Source organism: Lutra lutra, chromosome 8 (assembly GCF_902655055.1).
Source record: "Lutra lutra chromosome 8, mLutLut1.2, whole genome shotgun sequence".
Taxonomy (NCBI): Eukaryota; Metazoa; Chordata; class Mammalia; order Carnivora; family Mustelidae; genus Lutra; species Lutra lutra.
The window spans coordinates 58,602,171-58,622,965 of record NC_062285.1 but is presented as its reverse complement, the minus strand read 5'-3'; the positions used below and the strand labels follow the sequence as shown (position 1 = coordinate 58,622,965).

At 46.5% G+C, this 20,795-nt stretch overlaps 1 protein-coding gene across 7 annotated transcripts in view; it reads right to left on the bottom strand.

Annotated features, from left to right (window-relative positions):
* FMNL3 (formin like 3) overlaps window positions 1-20,483 on the bottom strand; it is a 53,932-nt gene extending 33,449 nt beyond the window's left edge. For 4 of the 7 annotated variants that reach the window (XM_047740282.1, XM_047740283.1, XM_047740285.1 and 1 more), the window contains exon 1: window positions 20,056-20,482. In XM_047740282.1, the coding sequence (XP_047596238.1) occupies window positions 20,056-20,181 (126 nt within the window). In that variant the 5' untranslated portion in view covers window positions 20,182-20,482. Of the gene's footprint in view, window positions 1-20,055 lie in introns of all 7 variants that reach the window. The other 3 variants (XM_047740287.1, XM_047740288.1, XM_047740284.1) reach the window with 2 other exon arrangements.
* Window positions 20,484-20,795: the final 312 nt, after the last annotated feature.

The following is a 20,795-nucleotide window of genomic DNA, read 5'->3' as shown; positions in this document are numbered from 1 at the left end:
TAGTGGGAAAGTTACTGAAATTTTTTTTTTTAAGATTTTATTTATTTATTTCACAGACAGAGATCACAAGTAGGCAGAGAGGCAGGCAGAGAGAGAGGGAGGAGCAGGCTCCCTGCTGAGCAGAGAGCCCAATGAGGGGCTCGATCCCAGGACCCTGAGACCATGACCTGAGCTGAAGGCAGAGGCTTAACTCACTGAGCCACCCAGGCGCCCATTACTGAATTTCTTTGAACCGAAGTTTCTTCATCTAAAAATGCAGATTACAGTATCTACCCCTTATAAGAATTAAGTGAAGGGATGAATGAATGAGAAGGATTTTGCATGGCACCTGGCATGGGAGAAGGATTCTATAAACAGCACCTGGGGTGAGTCACAGCTGACTTGAGGTGTCATAGGCCTTTAAAATACATCAAGGTGAGAGTATATTGATAGAGTGGGACAATATAGGTTAAATATATTTATTTATATGTTTCTTAACTCTCTAGGTTAGAGCAATTACACACACATCCCCTTTGAAAGATCAGATACCAACAACCACTCAGGAGATTCACAGGAAAGCTGGGACCAGAATTTGAGGAGACACAAATGAGTCATTGACAAAGGCGCCCTGCTGAGTGATCTGGGACAACTTCTCTAACCTTTTAGAGATTTTGCTAAACTGTCTTTAGTGTTCGATCTCATTGCAAATCCCTTATTTCCCCATTGTCTCCTGACTTCCTCAAGTTAAATCTGCAGCCTGCAAACCTGAGGTCTGATTTCCACCGCAAATCTCTATTTTTGGCCCCCTCAACCAACCACTCCTCTAGCAAGTCTGTCCTCTCCTTGGGATTGTGCCTGACCTCCCAGTCACCTGAAGGGCTATGCTGTCTGTGGGGACAGAAAAAAAGGCAAGAGAATGCTTCAGCCCCCAGTTTTATTTGACCAATAGACACTGATGATTGTCAAGTATTTCCTTCGATCCCAGACTTCTCCTTTGAGTTTCAGCTTTAAATACCCAACTGCAGGGGCACCTGGGTGGCTCAGTGGGCTAAGCCTCTGCTTTGGCTCAGGTCATGGTCTCAGGGTCCTGGGATGGAGCCCTGCCATTGGGAATCTCTGCTAAGCAGGGAACCTGCTCCCCCCGCGTCACCCCGCCTGCCACTATGCCTACTTGTGATCTCTCTCTCTGTGTCAACTAAATAAATAAAATTTTTAAATACTCAACTGCCCATTAGACATTCCCCTTGGACTTCCACAATCTCTGTGACCTCATGTGCTTCAAACTGGCCTCATCGGGTTTCCTTCTATGTTATTTTCTCTCCTGCATTCTCAACCTCCATTTAACTCATCCCAGCAAGCTAGAAAACTGGGGTGGGGAGGGCATCCTGCATTCCCCCCATATTCCTCATGTCCATCTTCCCAAGGTCAAATCTAATCAGTTGTCAAGTCCCCCACATTTCTTTTCATAACCACCTGGCGACTCTGTTGCACGGTCTCCATCACGCACTCCAGCCCTTGTTCAGGTTCCCACTGTCATCACCACACCATCCAGGCCTCCTTGACCACTCTCGCCGCACCCTCCCCTCCCGCCACCACTCAGCCTGACACCTCACACTCCAACAACACTGAGCCACTGCACGAGGATTCTTGACATATCTGCTCTGCCTCACCTTGCTGCCTCTACTCCAGCTGTCCCCTCTACCCAGAACGCTTTTTCTCTCCGACACGTCTCTCCAACTCCTAATTATCCCTTTAGCCAGCCTTGATTTCCTCCCACAGGCAGGAGTCCCCGAGCCCCACCTCTCCTCCGTGCCCCCAGATGCTCCTGCATTATCGATCCTGCTGCACTTCCCAAACTGTAGATTGCAATTACATGTTTAGTGTGTTTGTCTCCCTCTTTAGACTGCACTCCTGGGGGCAGACACTGTCTTAGTCATCTTTACTTTTCTGGCACTTAACATAATTCTAAGTGCTCGGTAAGTGCTTATGGAGTGAATGAAGGCTGGGCTGCAGTCAGCAAGTCTTTGAAGGCTGGCGCTGGGTCCTTCTCTCCCTCTCCAGCCAGGGAAGATGACACCTTAAGCATTCTCAGCTCACAGCCTCAGGCCCTCCAGAGTACTGATGTGACTGTCACCTGCCCTACCATAGAGTAAGAAGGGAGTAACTGTCTGCCCTCTTGCCTCCAGAACAATCAGAAACAACTGGTGGTGTTTTCATACTGTTATGACACCACCGTGATATTTCCCTGGGCCTCTGCAGCAACAGGTAGGAGAGGATTTCTTTACGATTCTTGGAAAGAATCAACTGAGAAGCCAAATGGCACCATACACTGTCTAGCTGGCTATCCCTCACCTCCTGAGGTTATGCTCTAAACATCTAACAAGGATATTCTGGAGAAATGACAAATAAGTGCTCTGGGAGCCCACCAGGACCAGCTACCCCATAAAAGCACAGATTCTTAATTCCTTAGTCACCCACGATGCCAGTAGTAATTAGCCGACCCAAAGGGAGAAGCAAGAACCGCTATTGGACCATCATTCTGGAACTCATGCCAGATGCACTGGAAAATAATCTGCAGACGTGAGCACTTTACAAGGGATTCACCAAGTGTCCTGGCTGCCAAGGGCCTGAGGATAATGAGCGCTTGTGTGATGCTGATTCCGCTGAGCAGTGAGTAAAAACAAAATAACCACAACCACAAACAAGAAGCCTGTCCAAAGTAAGGGGCTCAGGCATATCCTGGACACATAAGGTTCAAAAAAGACACTCTTCCCCAGTTAGCTCTTATCCATCCATCCATTCTAGGACATTGTCTGGGCCTCACCCTAAGGCTGGCATCAAGGGTAGGGGAGTATGTGATCTCCAATCTGCAAATGAACCCAAATAAGAGTGGCCCCTACACCCCAGGATTCACTACTGTCCAGGAGCACACGTCTGGACCTGGGCAGGCTTGTGCTAGCTCTTCTGGCCTTGGTAAATGCCCCAGTCCAGAAGCCTCTTAACGTCCAATCCTTCTGGGGTGTCTAGGTGGCTCTGTTGGTTAAGAGTCTGCCTTTGGCTCAAGTTATGATCCCAGAGTCCTGGGACTGAGCCCTGCATCTGGCTCCCTGCCTAGCAGGGAGTCTGCTTCTTCCTCTCCCTCTGCGGCTCTCTCTCTCTGTCAATTAAAATAAAATCTTTAACGTCCCATCTGTCCACGGCTATACAAGAAATGAAATGTGCTAAACGGTGGGCCAAGGGTTACACCAGTTCCTAAGGGCCCTAAGGCCTGTGGGTAGGTCAACTGGGAAAACAAGGGGACAACAGTGCAGTGTTGAGTTCAGTGATCTGACAACTTGTGCCACATAAAACCAGTCCCTACTCATCAATGGCAATTCATATGTCTTGACTATTCTTTTTGGGATCCTTGATACTAGATACCTGACGTGAAAAGGTTAGTGGTCTTAGAACATTTCTACTTAAAATTTACTAAGTGCCCACTATGCCAGACACAGCCCTGGATTTTTTTACATCCTATAAAATCCTTAGAAGCCAAGTATTATTATCCTGATTATACAGATAAAGAAACTAAGGCTCAGCGAAATGAAGGCACTGGCCCAAGGTCACAGAGATAATAAATGGCAGAGCCAGAATTCAAATCCAGATTCACGGAGTCCCAAAGCTCTTGAACACGCAAAAGGAATCCCTGAACTCCTTGTAGTTTCCCAGGCCAGACTTCTTATTCCTCCACCAGCCAAGAGCACAGAGTGACTCCAGGAGATCTTAAGAGCATCAGGCTTGAGGAGCCCTGGAAAGACAGTATTTAAAAACTCTACTTCTATCCCAGTGGGCTACGTAAATAACAAGACTGAATAATACAGACTTCAGAGGAAGCCCTACAAACCTGTTGTTGGACCCTAATATGCCTCCCAAAGAGCTCCCTAAAGTCCCGCACAGCTCACACCCAGGCCTATGAACCCCAACCCTGCCCAGAGCAGGTACTAAAGGGAGAAAATGGAACAGTGTGTGGGGAGGAGACACATTTCTCCTCCACTTAAATACAGCCCAGGACCTCTGCAAATTAAAAGCTCCCTCTTTACTGAATCCACTCAGCTTTAGTTATAGGTCGTACTTTTTATTTTTGTAACCAGCCAACCCGCCAAATTATAGGCTCGGGCCACTGGTAGGCACGCCAAACACTGGGGCCAGCAGAGGCACTGCCCTTTCTGGCCTGAGGGTGGGTAGAGGAGTGAGGACTGAGCACCAGTCAAACCTGAAAAGGCAGAGGGCATGACCACTCTGCTGTGCTAAGTTGAGTGAGGAGCCTGGCCTCGCTTAGGCCACTGTGCTGCCCAGAGGGGAGCAGGATTCCAGGGGTCCCACACAGCAGCCATAGTGAACTCTTCTCCCATCCAAGTACTAACCAGGCCTGACTCTGCTTAGCTTCTGAGATCAGATGAGATCGCACATGTTCAGGGTGGTATGGCCACAGACCATAGTGAACTTTTCATACTATAAAGCAGATTGAGTCATTCCCCCGACAATCACATCCAAACTCCTTACCAAAGCTGATACGGTCTCCCATGATCTGGGCCCCGCTCAACTCTCTCCAGCGTCCTTGTCAACCAATCTGGCATTCCCTCGGGTCCTGAACTGTGCAAAGCTCCTTCCCACTCTATAGCTTTGCACGGGTTGTTCTCTCTTCCTAGAAAACCCTTCCCTGAGGTCTTTGCATATGGCTACATGATAGATCAGGGCAGGTGGGTCTGCAGAACCAGAGTAGAGAGACCACGAAAGGATCTGTGGCAATACCCCAGGCAAGTGATGAGGACCAATTATGGCAGTGGTAGTACTATTGAGAGGAGGTGGGAGGAACAGTAGCCTAGTGTGACTCCCAGGGGTCTGGCCTGGACGACTCACTGAAAGAGGGTGGCGGTGTCATCCTTCTGCCCTCTACGCCGGTAGCATGCAAAACAACACTAGCAGGTAGAAAAGGGCTCACAAACACTGGACACTATTACTATGTGACATACGAGTGACATTTATTAAGACCCTACCATGAACAAGGCATTGCTAATAACACAAATTATTTAGTGCAAGACAATATTTCACCCTAAAGGAAGGCAAGACAGTCTTGGCAAAGGAAAGAATTAGCCCAGAACCTGGTAACTAGAAGCAGAGTCTCCTAAATTTTTGGATTCCTGCAGTTCAGGGTAACGTCCGGATCATCTACCCAGTTTTGCATACATCAAATTATTCTGATTTTGTAACCTTTAAGGACTGAGTTGGCATCTATTTCCCCTATATTACCATCGTTCAATTTAAAGAGCAAACCCATGAATGGCCATGAACCACTTATCAACTAATCTCTATTCCCTGTTGGAAACCGGGCAAGAAGGCCTCCCCAGCCTTTTGTAACAATCAAACAAAAACTCTCTGTGAACTGCCCATCTGTCCTGATCCACGCTCACTCCCTTGTCTGCACCTGGGCTCCTCTGTCCCAGCAGCAGGGCTCCTGGCTGCCCCCTACACGGCTGGCTCTGGCTCGTTCTTCTCTTTAGTTCCCTCCCCTATGCTCTGGCCCGCAACAGCCTCCTCAACCACAGCTGCCACCGTTAAGACCCGATGGAAAGTCCATGTCCTCCTTAGAGCACTGCCTGATCAGCAGTCCTCTGCCACGTGATCCTTCCCTAACTCTCCAGTCCTTCTGTGCTTGTAGCTGCGTGACACCCCGTCACTTCAGGATCTCATTTGGTCTTCCCAAATGCATGGGATGGGGCGAGACAAAGAGCATCCCCAGGTTACGGATAAGATATCTGAGGTACACAAGGAGTCTCGTAGATGGTCTGAAGACACACACTTGTTTTAATTCTCTGGCTGTTCAAAGTACAGTTCTAAGTATATAGCTTTGTCTCTCCAACTTAGATAGTGAGCACTGCCTTCTATTTCTTGGTATTCTCCCAAGTATTCAGCAAAGTGGTGTGTTTACAGCAGGCCCCTAAGACCTATTTCCTTAATAAATCAAGAAAGGAAGAAAAATGAAATGAAAGCAGAAAACCTCTCATAAACTTCCAAGGCTATTTCTGGCCTTCATTTAGAGGGAGGCTTTCTTATGCTCTCTCCTAACAACTTGTTCTTTGCCTCCCAAGGACATATCGTAATTTGCAATGAGGTATTTATTTGCTTAATATCTGTCTTTCCCTGTAAACTACAAAAAGGCGGAGGTGATTATTTGTTTTTCACCATTGTATACCCAGTGGTATTGCTGGCACATAGTAAGTAAAAAACAAAACAAAAAAACCCTTCCAAAAACCGAAAATCAAAACCAAAACACTTGAATAGCCCATGTCCTAGTGGGGTAAATCTGCCTGACTCCAAAGTGCAAATCTTCCCACCACACCTCTTGGCAAAGGAAGAGTTGTTCTGGAACCTCCCGTCTATTCTGCCGTAGCCTACACAATCCCCTCCAAAGCAGCAAGGCGGGTGACCCCGAGGAGGGAAGGAAACCCTAGCTCACAATGTGGGCTAGGAGTCAGATGGCTTGGATTCACAGCCTGACTTCACTGCTTACTAACTGTGTGATTCTAAGCGAGCTACTTAACCTTCCTGGACCTCGGTTTCCTCATCTGCAAAATGCAGATAATAAAACTACTTTGATAAAGTTGTGACGATTAAATGAGATAATATATGAAGAGCTTTGCAGGGTGCCTGGCATAGCGTTAGCACTGGAAATGTTGGCTGTGAAAATGATTAGCTATCTGTATTCCTGGGAGATAAGAATCTAGAGAATGTGGCTTCCATGGGGATCAGGGCTGCTAAACGGACTTGACTTTGAGAAACTTAACAGCAGTGAAGCCCAGAGCTCACATTTATTCTCTTTGCTCACTTCACCCGCTACAGCTCTGCTAAGGCTGGAGGTGTGGCTTTCACCGGCCTAGAAATAAAAGAGGCTAAAAATATACAACCTGTGTCTGGGGGACCAAGATCATGCCTACATTAAAGAATTTAAAATGCAGCCTCAGGGTAGAAGAGCATCTCCTAGGATTCTTTCTACTCCAAAAACTAGGGCCAGCTCAGCACAGGGCAGGGAATGGGCTGTGGCCAGTTGCTAACCCCACTGGTGTCCTTTCTCCCTCTTGCTCTCCTCTCTTGGCTCAGTGCAGAGAATAAGAGGAACTTTTTTTTTTTTTCTTGCCAAAACGTGCACTCCTTCTCTCTTATTTTTTCCCTCCTTTTCCCTCAGAAGAGGAATAAATACATGAGTATATATTGTTAGAAAAAATTCAATCAATGCAAAAGCTTAGAGAATAGAAAATGAGTCACTCTTCAGCCCCCAACTTTATCCATTGCCCCACCAAGGGTCACCACAAATAACAGTTTGTTGTGGATTCTTCCAGGCCTTTATCCTATATGTTTACATATAAACATATGTGGCTTAAAAAGCATTATACATAGGCTTCTTTTTTTAATTGCTTTTTTAGATGATTATATTTACACACACACACGTCCTGGAGATTCCCATCAGCCACAGCCATTAATATTGAGTGCCTACCTAGTGCCAGTTATTTGGCTGAACAGTGATAAGCATACATAAAGTCTCCACCCCGCTTGAGTCAACAGTCTCAGGAGATGGATAATAAGCAAGTAATCAACAAATAATTTTAAAATGAAAAATAATACAAAAGAAATAAACAGCATGCTAAGATAGAGAATAATAAGTGAGGGAGGCCTGAGAGGTGGGATTTTTTTTTTTTTAACTGAGACCGAGGTCTAACCTGGGTCAAGCCACTTGAAGATCCAGGAAAAAGGCATTCCAGAAGAGGAAACGGCTTGTGCAAAGGCCCTGAGACAGAAAGGAGATTGTACTGAAATGAAAAAAGGCTAATGTAGAGCTTGGTAAACAGGAGGGTGAGTGAGGTTGAAGAGGTCAGCAGGACCAAATAATGTATAATCTTAAGGGCCAAGGCCAAGAGTTTGCTCTTTTTTTTGTTTTTCTCCTGTATGTACCAAAGGAAGCCATTAAAGGTTTTAGCTGGTGAAAAAAATAAAAAGTACAGGTTTTAAGCGGTTTTAAATGCTATGTGATTTCTATTCTGAATTTGTTTTGTGGAGAATGAATGGGGAGATGGAGAAAGGGGAAATAGAGGAAGCCAGTTGGTTGGATGTAATAGAAGCCAGAACTGGTATTGCTTGGACTAAAGTCATGGTAGTAGAGATAGAGAGAATGGGTAGATCTGAGATATATTTTTGGAGATGGAATTGGCAGGGCTTGCTAATAGGGCATGGTAAAGTGAGAAGGAAAAAATTAAGGATAACTCCCAGCATTTGCCTTGAGTAGGTGAATGGAGAGAAATTGATATTTGGGCACAAAATAGACTATCAGGTTGTTCCCAGTATTTTACTGTTGAACAATGCAGCCCTGAGGATCCTTTATATGCACCCCATGCACATGTATTAACAGTTCTGCAGGACAGTTTCTTAGAAGATGGCCTGGTCAGAGGATATGGACATTTGAAATTGCTGTACACTATAAAATGCCTTCTACAATGCCTGTACCAAATTGCCCCATTATTAATAGTGTATTAATGTACCATTAAAGACACCCACAGACATCAATCTCTCAAATTTCACCTAGATGATTAGCATTAAAAGTACATAGTTTAAATGTTCATTTCCTTAACTTCTAGTGAGACTAAGAATTTTTTCTTTTTTTTAAATTTTTTTTTTTAAAGATTTTATTTATTTATTTGACAGAGAGAAATCACAAGTAGGCAGAGAGGCAGGCAGAGAGAGAGGAGGAAGCAGGCTCCCTGCTGAGCAGAAAGCCCGATGTGGGGCTTGAACCCAGGACCTGGGATCATGACCTGAGCCGAAGGCAGCGGCTTAACCCACTGAGCCACCCAGGCGCCCCTAAATTTTTTATTTTTTATTAACATATAATGTGTCATTAGCCCCAGGGGTACAGGTCTGTGAATCACCAGGTTTACACACTTCACAGCACTCACCATAGTATATACCTTCCCCCATGTCCGTAACCCAATCACCCTATCCCTCCCCCCTCCCCCCAGCAACCCTGTTTGTTTTGTGAGATTAAGAGTCTCTTATGGTTTGTCTCCCTCCCAATCCCATCTTGTTTCATTTTTTCCTCCCTTACCCCTCAAGCCCCCCACGTTGCCTCTCAAATTCTTCATATCAGGGAGCTCATATGATAATTGTCTTTCTATGATTGACTTATTTTGCTCAGCATAATACCCTCTAGTTCCATCCACGTCATTGCAAAAGGCAAGATTTCATTTCTTTTGATGGCTGCATAATAAAGAATTTTTTCTTTAATTTTTAATTACATAATTAATACATAAGTACATTCTCCTTGTAAAAAATGTAAACTTTATAAAGCTAAATTAAATTCCCTTTGACTTTCTTATTCCTCCAAATATGGTTCCTTCAGTCTCCATCCCAGAGGTAATGGCTCTATACTTCTAGAAATTTTTCTATGCATTTAAAAATCTATATATGCAGGGCACCTGGGTGGCTCAGTTGATTAAGCGTCTGCCTTCGGCTCAGGTCATGATCCAGGGGTCCTGGGAATGGAGCCCCATAGCGGGCTCCCTGCTCAGTGGGGAGTCTGCCTCTCCCTCTCCATTTTCCCCTTCCCTTGCTTGTTCTCTCTCTCACTCACTCTCTCTCAAATAAATAAAAATAAAATCTTTAAAAATAAAATGAAATAAAAATCTATATGTGCAATCAAGGATTAAGCATTTTTTTGAAGTTGTATTTCTAGCAGTCCTTTTAGCATGAGCAAAAAATCTAACTGAAAATTTTTGCTTAAGGCCTAAGTAAGTGACATTTCAGTTGAGACCTTCTCAAGGTTAGTTAACTGCTCCGAGCCCTGGTTTCCTCACCTATAAAATAGAAGTGGCACAAAGGCCTCACAGAGTTGTTGACAAGTTAACTGATTAACACACATAAAAGCATGCGGCATCTACCCAACAAATGTTGATTCTCTTTCCTTAACCTCTACAGTTAAATTGAGGCATTTGGTGGAGACCAGAAACTGACCCATTCCTATAAGGATGAAGTAGAAGACTTCACTCAGAAAAAAAAACATTTTTAATGTTGTCTTGAAAGAGAACTTTTTTCGTAGTAAGGCCCCTAAAAACTGAATTTTCCTTCAAAAATTTCAGTATGAAATATTCTTAGCAGTCAAAAAACATAGGTCATTTAAAAATTGTTTTTTTCAGTAAGGCAGAAAGCAAGAGGATTTAAGCATAAAAGCAACTGCTAGAGACTGGTTGTTCCCAGTTCGCTCTCAGGCACACCCTAGGAAGTGGACTGCCTGGACGTTCCCAGAGAATTTAGGCCTGCAGGAGACAGTTACCGCTTGAGACAGGTGGTACCTCCAAACACAGGATATGACCTAACGTTTGGGTCTCACTGCAAGGATGCCACTGGTTCCCCTGGCTTGTCAAAGTACATCCTGTCATCCCTACCTAGATGTTCCTGGAGGTTGAGTGTGTAGTTCAAAAGGGCAGACCCCATCACAAAGTATCCCTAATCAGAATGAGATCAAAATGTCCAGGGACCAGGGACCAGGGACCAGAATATCTCCCTCTGAATGGGATCAGTCAGGTTTCAACAAGCTCTCTTATTTGGAACCACGAACAAGAGATATCATTTTATCTGAACTGATAACCAGGGCTGCTTCGCCTTACAAAATATCGAGAGTACTTGTATCAAGGAGCTCTTGCTACCTTCCCACTACCTTCTCACTCCTCTAGGCTCAAAGCCAGAAATTTCCTCAGCAGATGCAAGAATAAGCTTTTTTCTTTTTTAAAGATTTTATTTATTTATTTGACAGACGGAGATCACAAGTAGGCAGAGAAGCAGGCAGAGAGAGAGGAGGAAGCAGGCTCCCTGCCGAGCAGAGAGCCTGATGTGGGGCTTGATCCCAGAACCCTGGGATCATGACCTGAGCCGAAGGCAAAGGCTTTAATCCACTGAGCCACCAGGCGCCCCGCAAGAATAAGCTTTAAACCCCCAAATACTGTGTGTGTGTACATATGCATTAGGGCAGGGAGAATTAGGGGTCACAGGTCTAATCAGATTTTCAGAAGGGTATTTTACCCGAAAGATTCAGAAGCATTGTTCAAAGATCTCTCAAACATATTCCCAACCTAAAAGAATTTTTACCTTGGCCTGAGGAGCTAACCAGGGGTGGGTTAAGACCAGAAGTGGAGAATGCAAACCCCAAACTGCTCCTTGATAAAATTTACCGTAGGGGGGTGCCTGGGTGGCTCAGTGGGTTAAAGCCTCTGCCTTCAGCTCAGGTCATGATCTCAGGGTCCTGGGATCGAGCCCCACATGGGGCTCTCTGCTCAGCAGGGAGCCTGCTTCCCTCTCTCTCTCTCTCTGCCTATTTGTGATCTCTCTCTCTCTGTCAAATAAAATCTTTAAAAGGAAAAAAGAAGGGACTGTGCTTTAAAAAAGGAAAAAAAAAAATTTACCGTAGGGCCCAAAGTACAGAGGGAATCAGGGAATCAGGCCTTAAACCTAAATACAGAAGTCATAAGAGAGGTCCCTCTCTTGCCTGAGAGTATAAGAGGAAACGGGGAAATCAAGAAAGTACCAAAAACCGATGGTTTTGCCTTCACTTTTACTGCTCCTGCAGCTTGTTCCCCAACTGGGACACAGGACGATGGAGGTACAGATTAGTAGATGATTCTCGGCAGGTGGACAGAACCATTCTTTACAGTGTGGGACTGACCCAAACACGGGAGGATAGTTAATATGCCCCGCCCTCAGGCACAAAGTACCAGCAGCACCAGCAGCACCACCCAGCCAGCATGATAATCAAAACACCCTCTCTTCTTTCCAAAAACTTTCTCCTGGGATCATACCTCCCCCACACAACAACCACTTTTATTTATGGGAACAGAGGTTGGTGTAATGGATAATGTGGATAATGTGTATGGCACAAACATTTATTGGTAGAATCTTTATAGGTTACAAGGTATTTTCACTATGTTTTCTACTTTAAACATCCTCAAAACCCTGTAAGATAGGTATCGTCATTACCCATTTCATAACGAATCAAATTTGCCTAGAAAGAAACATTTTTTAAAGATCTTATTTATTGGGGCACCTGGGTGGCTCAGTGGGTTAAAGCCTCTGCCTTCAGCTCAGGTCATGATCCCAGGGTCCTGGGATGGAGCCCCACATCGTGCTCTCTGCTCAGTAGGGAGCCTGCCTCCTCCTCTCTCTCTGCCTGCCTCTCTGCCTACTTGTGATCTCTGTCTGTCAAATAAATAAATAAAATCTTTAAAAAAAAGATCTTATTTATTTAGAGATAGAGTGTGTGTGCAGAGGTGTGGGGAGGAGCAGAGGAAAAGGCAGAGGGAGAGGGATCAAGAACCTCAAGCTGACTGCACTGAGTGCAGAGTCTGACATGGGGCCTGATCCCAAGACCCTGAGATCATGAAATAAACCAAAATCGAGAGGGATGTTTAATCGACTGTGCCACCCATGCACCCTTGTAGGCAGTTAGTTCTTAAAACAAGATAGCCATCTCCTAAAGTAGGGAGCCACGCTCATCCCCAGCTCTTCCTTAAAGAGGCACTGGTTAACTGAGGAGGGAAGACATTCTCTAGTCTAGACCTGAGTAGATGAGCAGGTAGGGAAGGAAGAGAATACATACCAGCTCTGTTCATGGTTTTAGGAACCCAGGGGCAAGATGACCAGCCCCAACTCCATACCCCTGGTGGTGACTCTGAGTGAGGGTGGGAAGGTGGTAAAAGAGATGGGGAGTGGATAGGAGGAAGAGATGAGGACAAGAACTGAACCATCACATCGTAAACACTCTAAAGCCTTCCTCTCCTGGCAAAATTCATCATGTAAATAATTCTGCTAGCCCCTTGTGGTTCTGAATATTATTTACAACACTATTCAAGGACCTCAAAGTGCTTAATAAACTGAGAAGAATATGAAAATTCGTAAAGCTGGTCAGGGGGCGAATGGGGTGCTCCTTCCAAAACACCCTACCTACCCAGGTCCTCTCCTGCCCAACACACAACTTCCCAGCCTGTGGATTTGCTGGGAGGGGATGGACGACAGAAAATGTGAGAGAATCTGGAAAGAGGGCATTTCTGAAAGGTGAAAAGAAAAGTAGAGAGCAGGGTAGGAGGCAAAGACAACCAGAGTATCTCAAGGGCAGAGAGACAAGCTTGACAGTTGGATGTCTTCCTCAGGTGATTCATTCTCCCATGTGGATGGAAAACAACACACAAAGATGTGCCTTTGCTGAGGGAGGCAAAAGAGAGCCTGAAACTGAGAACTTGGGAATTCTAGCTGCTCAGGTCATCTTTATCCTGTAATACACTTTCCTTCATGGACAACGATCTTAAAACCCTCAAGTTCCCGACTGGTACTGTTCAAAGAGGGAGCCCTGAAGTACCCAGCAAAGAGCAGGAGGTGGGGGTGCCGTATGGAGATGGCACCCCCTCTTATCTTCAAAGTAAAAGGTCCTTCCTCTTCTCTGAAGTGCATTTCCAAACTGGAACCCCCGGCCTTTCCCTGCTTCAGCTCAGCTTGGATTTGGGAGAAACGTTTCCCCCAGAATGGAGGGAACCAGCCTGGTGGACCAGTTAACTCACTGACGTCAGGCAGCCAGCACTACTGTCCCCTGGGCTCACGGCAGCCGGTTCTGGAGCGGAACTCCGGTCTTAACCACAGAACCAAGGCCCTGGCTCCAACCAGCCTTCCCAGGCAACCTCAGGGGGGCAGGGGAGGATCTGTGGTCTCATTTCCTCTCCACCTTGGCTTCTTTTTTCACTTCATTGAAGATTAGCTATTTCCACCACGACCAGTTCCTGTTCTCAGCAGCTGCAGCAGTTGTTTCCCCCCCAGACAGAGCTCTGAAACACTGCTGTGGCTGCCACCTGGACCGTCCCAGCTGCAGACTTGTCCCAGGCCCAGCAAGTCCTGAGCTCAAGGGTTTCTTCGTTCCAGATAGAATAGCAGGGAGAAGAAATTAAGGGACAGGAAGCCAATTCCAAGAACTCCACAGTAGATACACCAGTGTCCGTTTTTTAGATTATTTTAATCTTATATAATATGCTCTTTCCTATGTGAAAAAAATTCATAATAAAAATGTGGAAATGTATACATTTATTACCTAGGAATCTGTACATGTAATAAATCCCCAACAGAGAGCAAAGATTGCCAACAGAAGATGGCCAAAACATTTACGATGAAATGTTGAAAGAAATGCAAAGCAAAACAAGACACCATTTCTTATTAATGAAATTGGCAAAAGTTTTTTTAAAATGTTAGACCTTTCAATAATGTTTAGCTTACAGAGAAAGGGAGAGATGCATACTGTTAGTGAAAAAGCCAAGTAGTACAACTTTTTTAGAAGGATATTTCTCAGAGGACTTTAAAAAGCATATCCCCTTTGGCCCAATAATTATACTTCTAGCAATTTCTCTTAAATAAACAAACAGAGATGCACACAAATATTTATGCACAGGATATTCTTCACAGTGTTATTTTCAGTAGCAAAAAAAAGAGAAATAAAAGACAGGCACTAATAAAGTATTATACGATGGAGTACTATCCAGCTGTGAAATCAAGATAACAAAGAATGTTTAAACAAAGGAGAAAATGCTTAAGAAAGTAAAATAAAAATCAGTTTATAAAACAATGTGCCCAGTATGATCCTAACTGTTCATATATATATATGTACATCAAAATGTTAATAGTAGACAGTGAGGTTAGAGGTGACATTCTCTTTTTTATACTTTTCTATACAGCTTATACTTGTTACATATTTAACCTCAATTTGCTTAATAACATGCATTATTGTCATAATCAGGAGAAAAGAAGCTATTTTCAATCCTCTTCCCTTCCTTCGAGGATACTCACACACATGACTCCCTTTTTAAAAACCATTTGGAGGGACACCTGGGTGGCTCAGTCGGTTAGGCGTCTGCCTTCAGCTCAGGTCATGGTCTCCAGGTCCTGGGATCGAGTCCCACATTGGGCTCCCTGCTCAGCGAGGAGTCTGCTTCTCCCTCTCCCTCTGCCGCTCCCCCTGCTTTTGTGCTCACTCTCTCTCTCTGACAAATGGATAAATAAAATCTTAAAAAAAATAAATAAATCTCTAAAAAAAATAAAATAAAATAAACACCATTTGGAAATATGTATTGAGGACCATAAAACCTTTATATTCGACAACCTAGCAGGTTCAATTTGAGGTTTCTATCCTAAGGAAAACTCGAAATATTAAAAAGGTTTTGTGCACCAAGATGTTCATCACAGCATTGTTTATGATGGCAAACAGAAGCAAACAACATACATGTCCAACAATAGAACAGTTAAGTACACAATGGTACATTCACTGGAGGGGCCACTGTGCAAGCATTTCAAAGTGTTTACAATGACTGGCTTGGGAAAACCAGTGAAATAACAAAGCCAGAGGGGGAAAAAAAAACCCCAAACTGGATTATAAAATATATACCAATATTACAACATTGTACAAAACCTTATGCAGAGAAAAAAATATGAAAGGTTTTAAAACACACTGGCTCCATTTGGTGAAGGAATTACAAAATATGGATTTTTTCTTCAATATAAATCTTTAATCTTTTCATTCTAAATTGCCCATGCGGGGCGCCTGGGTGGCTCAGTGGGTTAAGCCGCTGCCTTCGGCTCAGGTCATGATCTCAGGGTCCTGGGATCGAGCCCCGCATCGGGCTCTCTGCTCGGCGGGGAGCCTGCTTCCTCCTCTCTCTCTGCCTGCCTCTCTGCCTGCTTGTGATCTCTCTCTGTCAAATAAATAAATAAAAATCTTTAAATTGCCCATGCTTTTCTTAGGGAATGAATATTACTTTAAGAGAAAAAAGAAAAAAAGGTGAAACTCCCTCTGAGCAATGAAAACATTCCCAAGTGACAAAAAGCCTACTTCATCAGTCCTATCCACCCCCCACCCCTCCCCCAGGCTAAGGCAGGGTCATATGGGAAGGTCAAGGAAATGAGGCTCCTCTCTGGTGGCCTAAGGTCTTCTCGGTGGGGTCTCTGAGGGGGTTCCTCTGACCAGCTGCTGTCAAGGGTCTTCTCCCTCCCCCATGTCCTATTCCAGCCTGAACTAATTCACTACAATCCCCAGGGCTGGGAAAAAATTTCCATTGTGGCCATTTGGAACTTGATATTTAGCTCAAGTTTTTCCCAGCCCCTTTCTGTGTCATAGGAGGCCCTCAAAGTCTCTTAGACAGCTAGGACCCAGACCAGCTTAGCTCCCACATCAACACTACACTTACAGCAAAACCCAAAACCATCAGTCATCACCAGGGAAATGTGAGCAGAGGACCCATGGCAGGGACAGGCTCTGTCATACAACCCCACCCTGAGAGCCTCCTCCTGAGGGATAACCAGGGCTTTTTCTGGCATCAGAACCTTTAGACTCCATTTCAAGTCTATAATAAGTCGGCAAAGAGAAAAATGAGGGTGCAAACACACCAAGGGCAGACAGCTATCCTTTCAAAGCCCTTAAAGCCCTCTGCTTCCCCTCTCTATCTTAGCAAAGGCCAGTACTGTCCAGATACTAGCTCTGAGAAATGGAGGGTGGGTAGTAATCTAGTTGGACCCAAAACACAGACTGGGGCTCTATCAGACCAGAGATGGGTGCGCATTCTGATACTGATAAAGAAGCTCCAATAATTGCACCATCCCCTAAACTTCTCAGTACTCAACAGAATAGGAACTGCTGCTCAGACAAGGGATAAGGAAGGATCTCAGAGAGACAGCAGAACACAGCTTCACAACTTTTTCATATCGGGGCACACCAGAAAATAATACTATTTATACAGCACACACGAAAAATGGTGGAATTGATCCCAGTCAGAGGTGACCAATCAGGGACCTTGGCTGCCCCCAGGGATGAGGGGATTGGTATCCCAGCAGAACAGGACCGAGAAGCCTTGGATTAGGGCACTGGGCCTAGTCAGGACTCTTGGGATCAATGTCCTGAACAAATCACCTCATGGCCTCAGACCTTGAGCTCTCCAACCTCGGCTGTCAGGCTGTGTGTCAGACCATGTGTCTCTACCAGAACTCGGGGAGCCTATGGTCTTGACTCACCATGATACAACTTCCCCAGCCGGTGTGGTTTTCAGGGTTGAAGGGGGATGTTCCACAGTTACACTGGAACTGGGGGAAGCCCTCCATCAGAGAGCAGGAGGCATATCCTGAGACTAGCTATACAAGATAGGTAATTGGTTTCATCATATTGCTAAACTTAAAATCCTTTTTGGGAATACAAAGGATCTCAGATCTGAGTCACTGCTGAGAGCTACAGATTTAAAAGCTACCATTTACTGAGCGTAAAGTAGTTGCCAGACTCTGCTATCTAAGTACTTGACTTCCAGTTTCATTACATCCACACGGCAACTTCATGTGGCAAATACTATTATTATCTTCATTTATAAGAAGAAGCTGCAACTCAAAGAGATGAAGCAACTTGCTTAAGGCCAAGCACTTTTTTAACTAGAGACTGTGGAGAGGCCAATATTTGACCCCACTTTGACTTGAAAGTCCATATGCCTAACCAGGACACCAGTATGTCACCTCAACAAACTTCCAAACAGCTTTTTCAAAAACCAAATCAATCATAATGATGCTGACAATCTGGGAAAGAAAAGAGTAAGAGTAAGAGTCAGCTTGTCTGACTCCCGCTAGCAAGAAAAAAAGCTAATCTATATGGAGCACCTACAGGGTACCAAGGGCTTTATATATGTGGCTCATCTAATTCTCATAAGCCTACTAGGACAGAAATTATTTCCCTATCTTCTAGGTAAGGAAATCTATAAAATGTATGGATGAGGCTTAGAGAGGCTAAGACAGCTACTAAGACAGCCCTTGCCTTTTTCTACTATACATACTCCACTTCTCCTGACTGTTCAGGAAATACACCCGAGCTTGCTTCAGGCTCAAACATCCAACAGCCAGTACTGTTCCCCAATAGTAGGACAGTAGAAAGGAGGACAGTAAAAAGGGCATGTTTCAGAAGCAGAGGAAGGAGCCCCCAGAGAAGAACTCAAATCCCCAGGAAAGCATGATTTCCCTGTGTTGGAAAAGTGAGGAAAAATCCCCTCCTCCCCTAAGACAGCTAACTAGCCCTGGCCTGCCCTGTTCCAACCCGGAATCAGCAGCAGCTCAGACACACAGAAACAAGACCAAAACAAAGGCCAAGAGGAAACAAATCAAAACTTTATACAGAAAGTATAACTTGCAAGTGGGTGGTCCTGGCTCTCTCTTGACCTGTGCTCTCTGGATGCTCTGGTTTGTAATCAGGACACCATGTGCATTTTGTGGATATTAAGCCATTGGTTTGCCAACTAACTAAACACTTGTCAACCAAGCTCCAATGAGGACATGACCAACTCTGGTTCTGAGCTCTCACGACCAGTAGCCTGGCAGCCCCTATCTAAGGCAGCCACCCACCCAGTCCACCTCAAACCATCCCTTTCTCTCCAATCTCTGTAACTACCTCGTGACAACATACTGGGGCGGGGGGGGGGGGAGGTTTCCACACCCCCACTGGAGTGCAGATTCCCTCCCACTCTTTTCCCCAACAGTTGAGCTCTTGTTCTCAAGGGCACCAAATCCCACTCTCTCCTCAGTCTCTGAGTTGGCCACCACACGTTAGTAATCACTGACTCACCCATCCCCTTGAGGAGGCCAGGGGAAATGCAGAGGGCCACAGGATGTGTGGCCCAGATCCCTTTGGCCCTCTGCAGAGCTGGTGGGCAGAGAAGTTCCAGTAACATCGCTTCCCCTCAGCATGGCTCTGAGCTGGCTGTGGTGCCAGTGGGCTAATGTCAGACTCTTCACCATCAGAGAGGCCAGGATCTCTAGACAGTCCCACTGTTGCCAACAGATCTAATCTCCCTATTCTGAGGCAGATGAAATCCAATAAGCCTGCTAAGTCCACAACTATTCCCTCCACATGGGCAAAGGCAAAGTGGGCCCTTCAGGCCATACCAACAATAACAGCAGCATTAACACAGTCCCTTTAGAGAGTTCTTTGAGGAATGGGGAACTATTTCCCCAAGTTTCTCAAAGGTTTACCTCTGCCAGCAAATGTTCCGTCACCTTATTCACTTTCTTTCCCTAAAACTTCATTTTTACCTCCAACATATTTCCTGGCTCCATCCCAGTGATGCCAGCTCAGATCTCCCTATCCACAGGGCCACTGATACCAATGCCCAACTCCCACACCAAAGGAGAATCCCAAAGTTAGCTTAAAATTCATCTCTACAGATCTTCTGGGAACGGACAGAAAGTAAAAAGAAGCACAGGCAAAGAACACAAACCAGCCACTAGGGCTTAACATAAAGAGGGAGGAAAAAAGGAGGCGAGATGGTTTGTGTATTGTTTCAATTGGAAAAATACACTGGTGAGATGGCTTATCCACATGTTCTGCCTTTTAGACAAATCCACTATAACTTTGCAGGATGCCTGCAGGCCATTCTGAAAATAAGTAGAATGGCATCACTCTTTATTCCACACCCTTCGAGAGCTCCCAGCCCCCTCTCCATTCCTCCACCTCTCCCCCAAACATCTGGTCTGGGCTGGAAGTGGGACCCACTCCCTGGGAAGCCTCCATGTTAACGTGAGAGGCGGTCTCCCCAGCCAGAGAACCCTGACTTAGGCTGAGGAGTGGGCCGGCCCCAAGTTTCTGAATCCCCAGGCACCAGCAAGAGGCTTAGAAATGAGAATTCTAGGGCCCCGGGAAGGCTGGCGGGGATGTGGGGAGAAGTGCGAGGGCTGCAGAAGGGGGAGAGAGGAGGAAGAAGTGTGGATCCTGGGGAGGTCCCAGGCTGAGGACCCCTCCTCCTAAGTGGGGAGGCCGCGGTCGGGAAGTCCCCGACGGGGCTGTCCGGCGGCCAGCGGCTGCTCAGAGGTTGCCAAGAAGACACTGAGTCTATCCGAAGCCCCCCTAAAGTAGGGGGGCCGGATAGGGGCACCCAAGCATAGTCTTACCCCGGGCACTGGGAACTCAGGGATGATGGGATGGGGGAAGGGACTGGGCTCAGCTCTCACCAGCACCAAGGCGAACCTCTCTTCCAGTTCACAGGGCTCAGGCATCGGCATCTTGCCGGGCGGCGGCAGCAGCGAGACCGAAGGTGGCTCGCCCGGGCCCCCCTCGGCACTCTCCAGGTTGCCCATCGCGGCGGGGCCCCCTCGGGGGCCTCAGCCCCCCACCTCCACGCCCGGGGGCCTTGGGCTCGGCCGCTCCGACCCGGCTCCTCCCTCAGCGTCGGCTCCCCTAGTCCCCACTCCTCTGCCCCGTCGGGGGCGCTGGGAGCTCCTCCGAGTTCCGCAGGCGGTGGCGCGCGGCGAGGGCGGAGGCAGCGCCGCGGACAGCGGCACCGAAGCGACCGACCCGGCGGCCACCGCTCTGGCTCACGCCAGCCGTCTCACAACTCTCGGCTCGCCGCTCCCGCGCTGCCCCTCCCCGCCCCCTCGCGCTCTTTCCCTTCCCTCCCCCCCCCCACCCCTTCGCTTCCTCCCACCCACTCCCGGCCGAGACTCGGGCTTCCCCCCCAGCGCCGACTGCAGCCCGCGCGCCGCGCGCCCCATTCATGCAGGGCCCGCCTCTCGCCTACAGGCCTCCCGAGAACTCCGCCCCGCCCCCCGCTCCTGATTGACGACCGTACCTGCCAATCACAGCGCCTCCCGCCCCCGGCGGCCTCGCGCCTGGCGCCTAGCGCGCCCTGGCGGCTCCAGTGCGAATGGAATCACCGTGGATGCTGAAGGTGTGAGGTGCTGGCTTGGACATC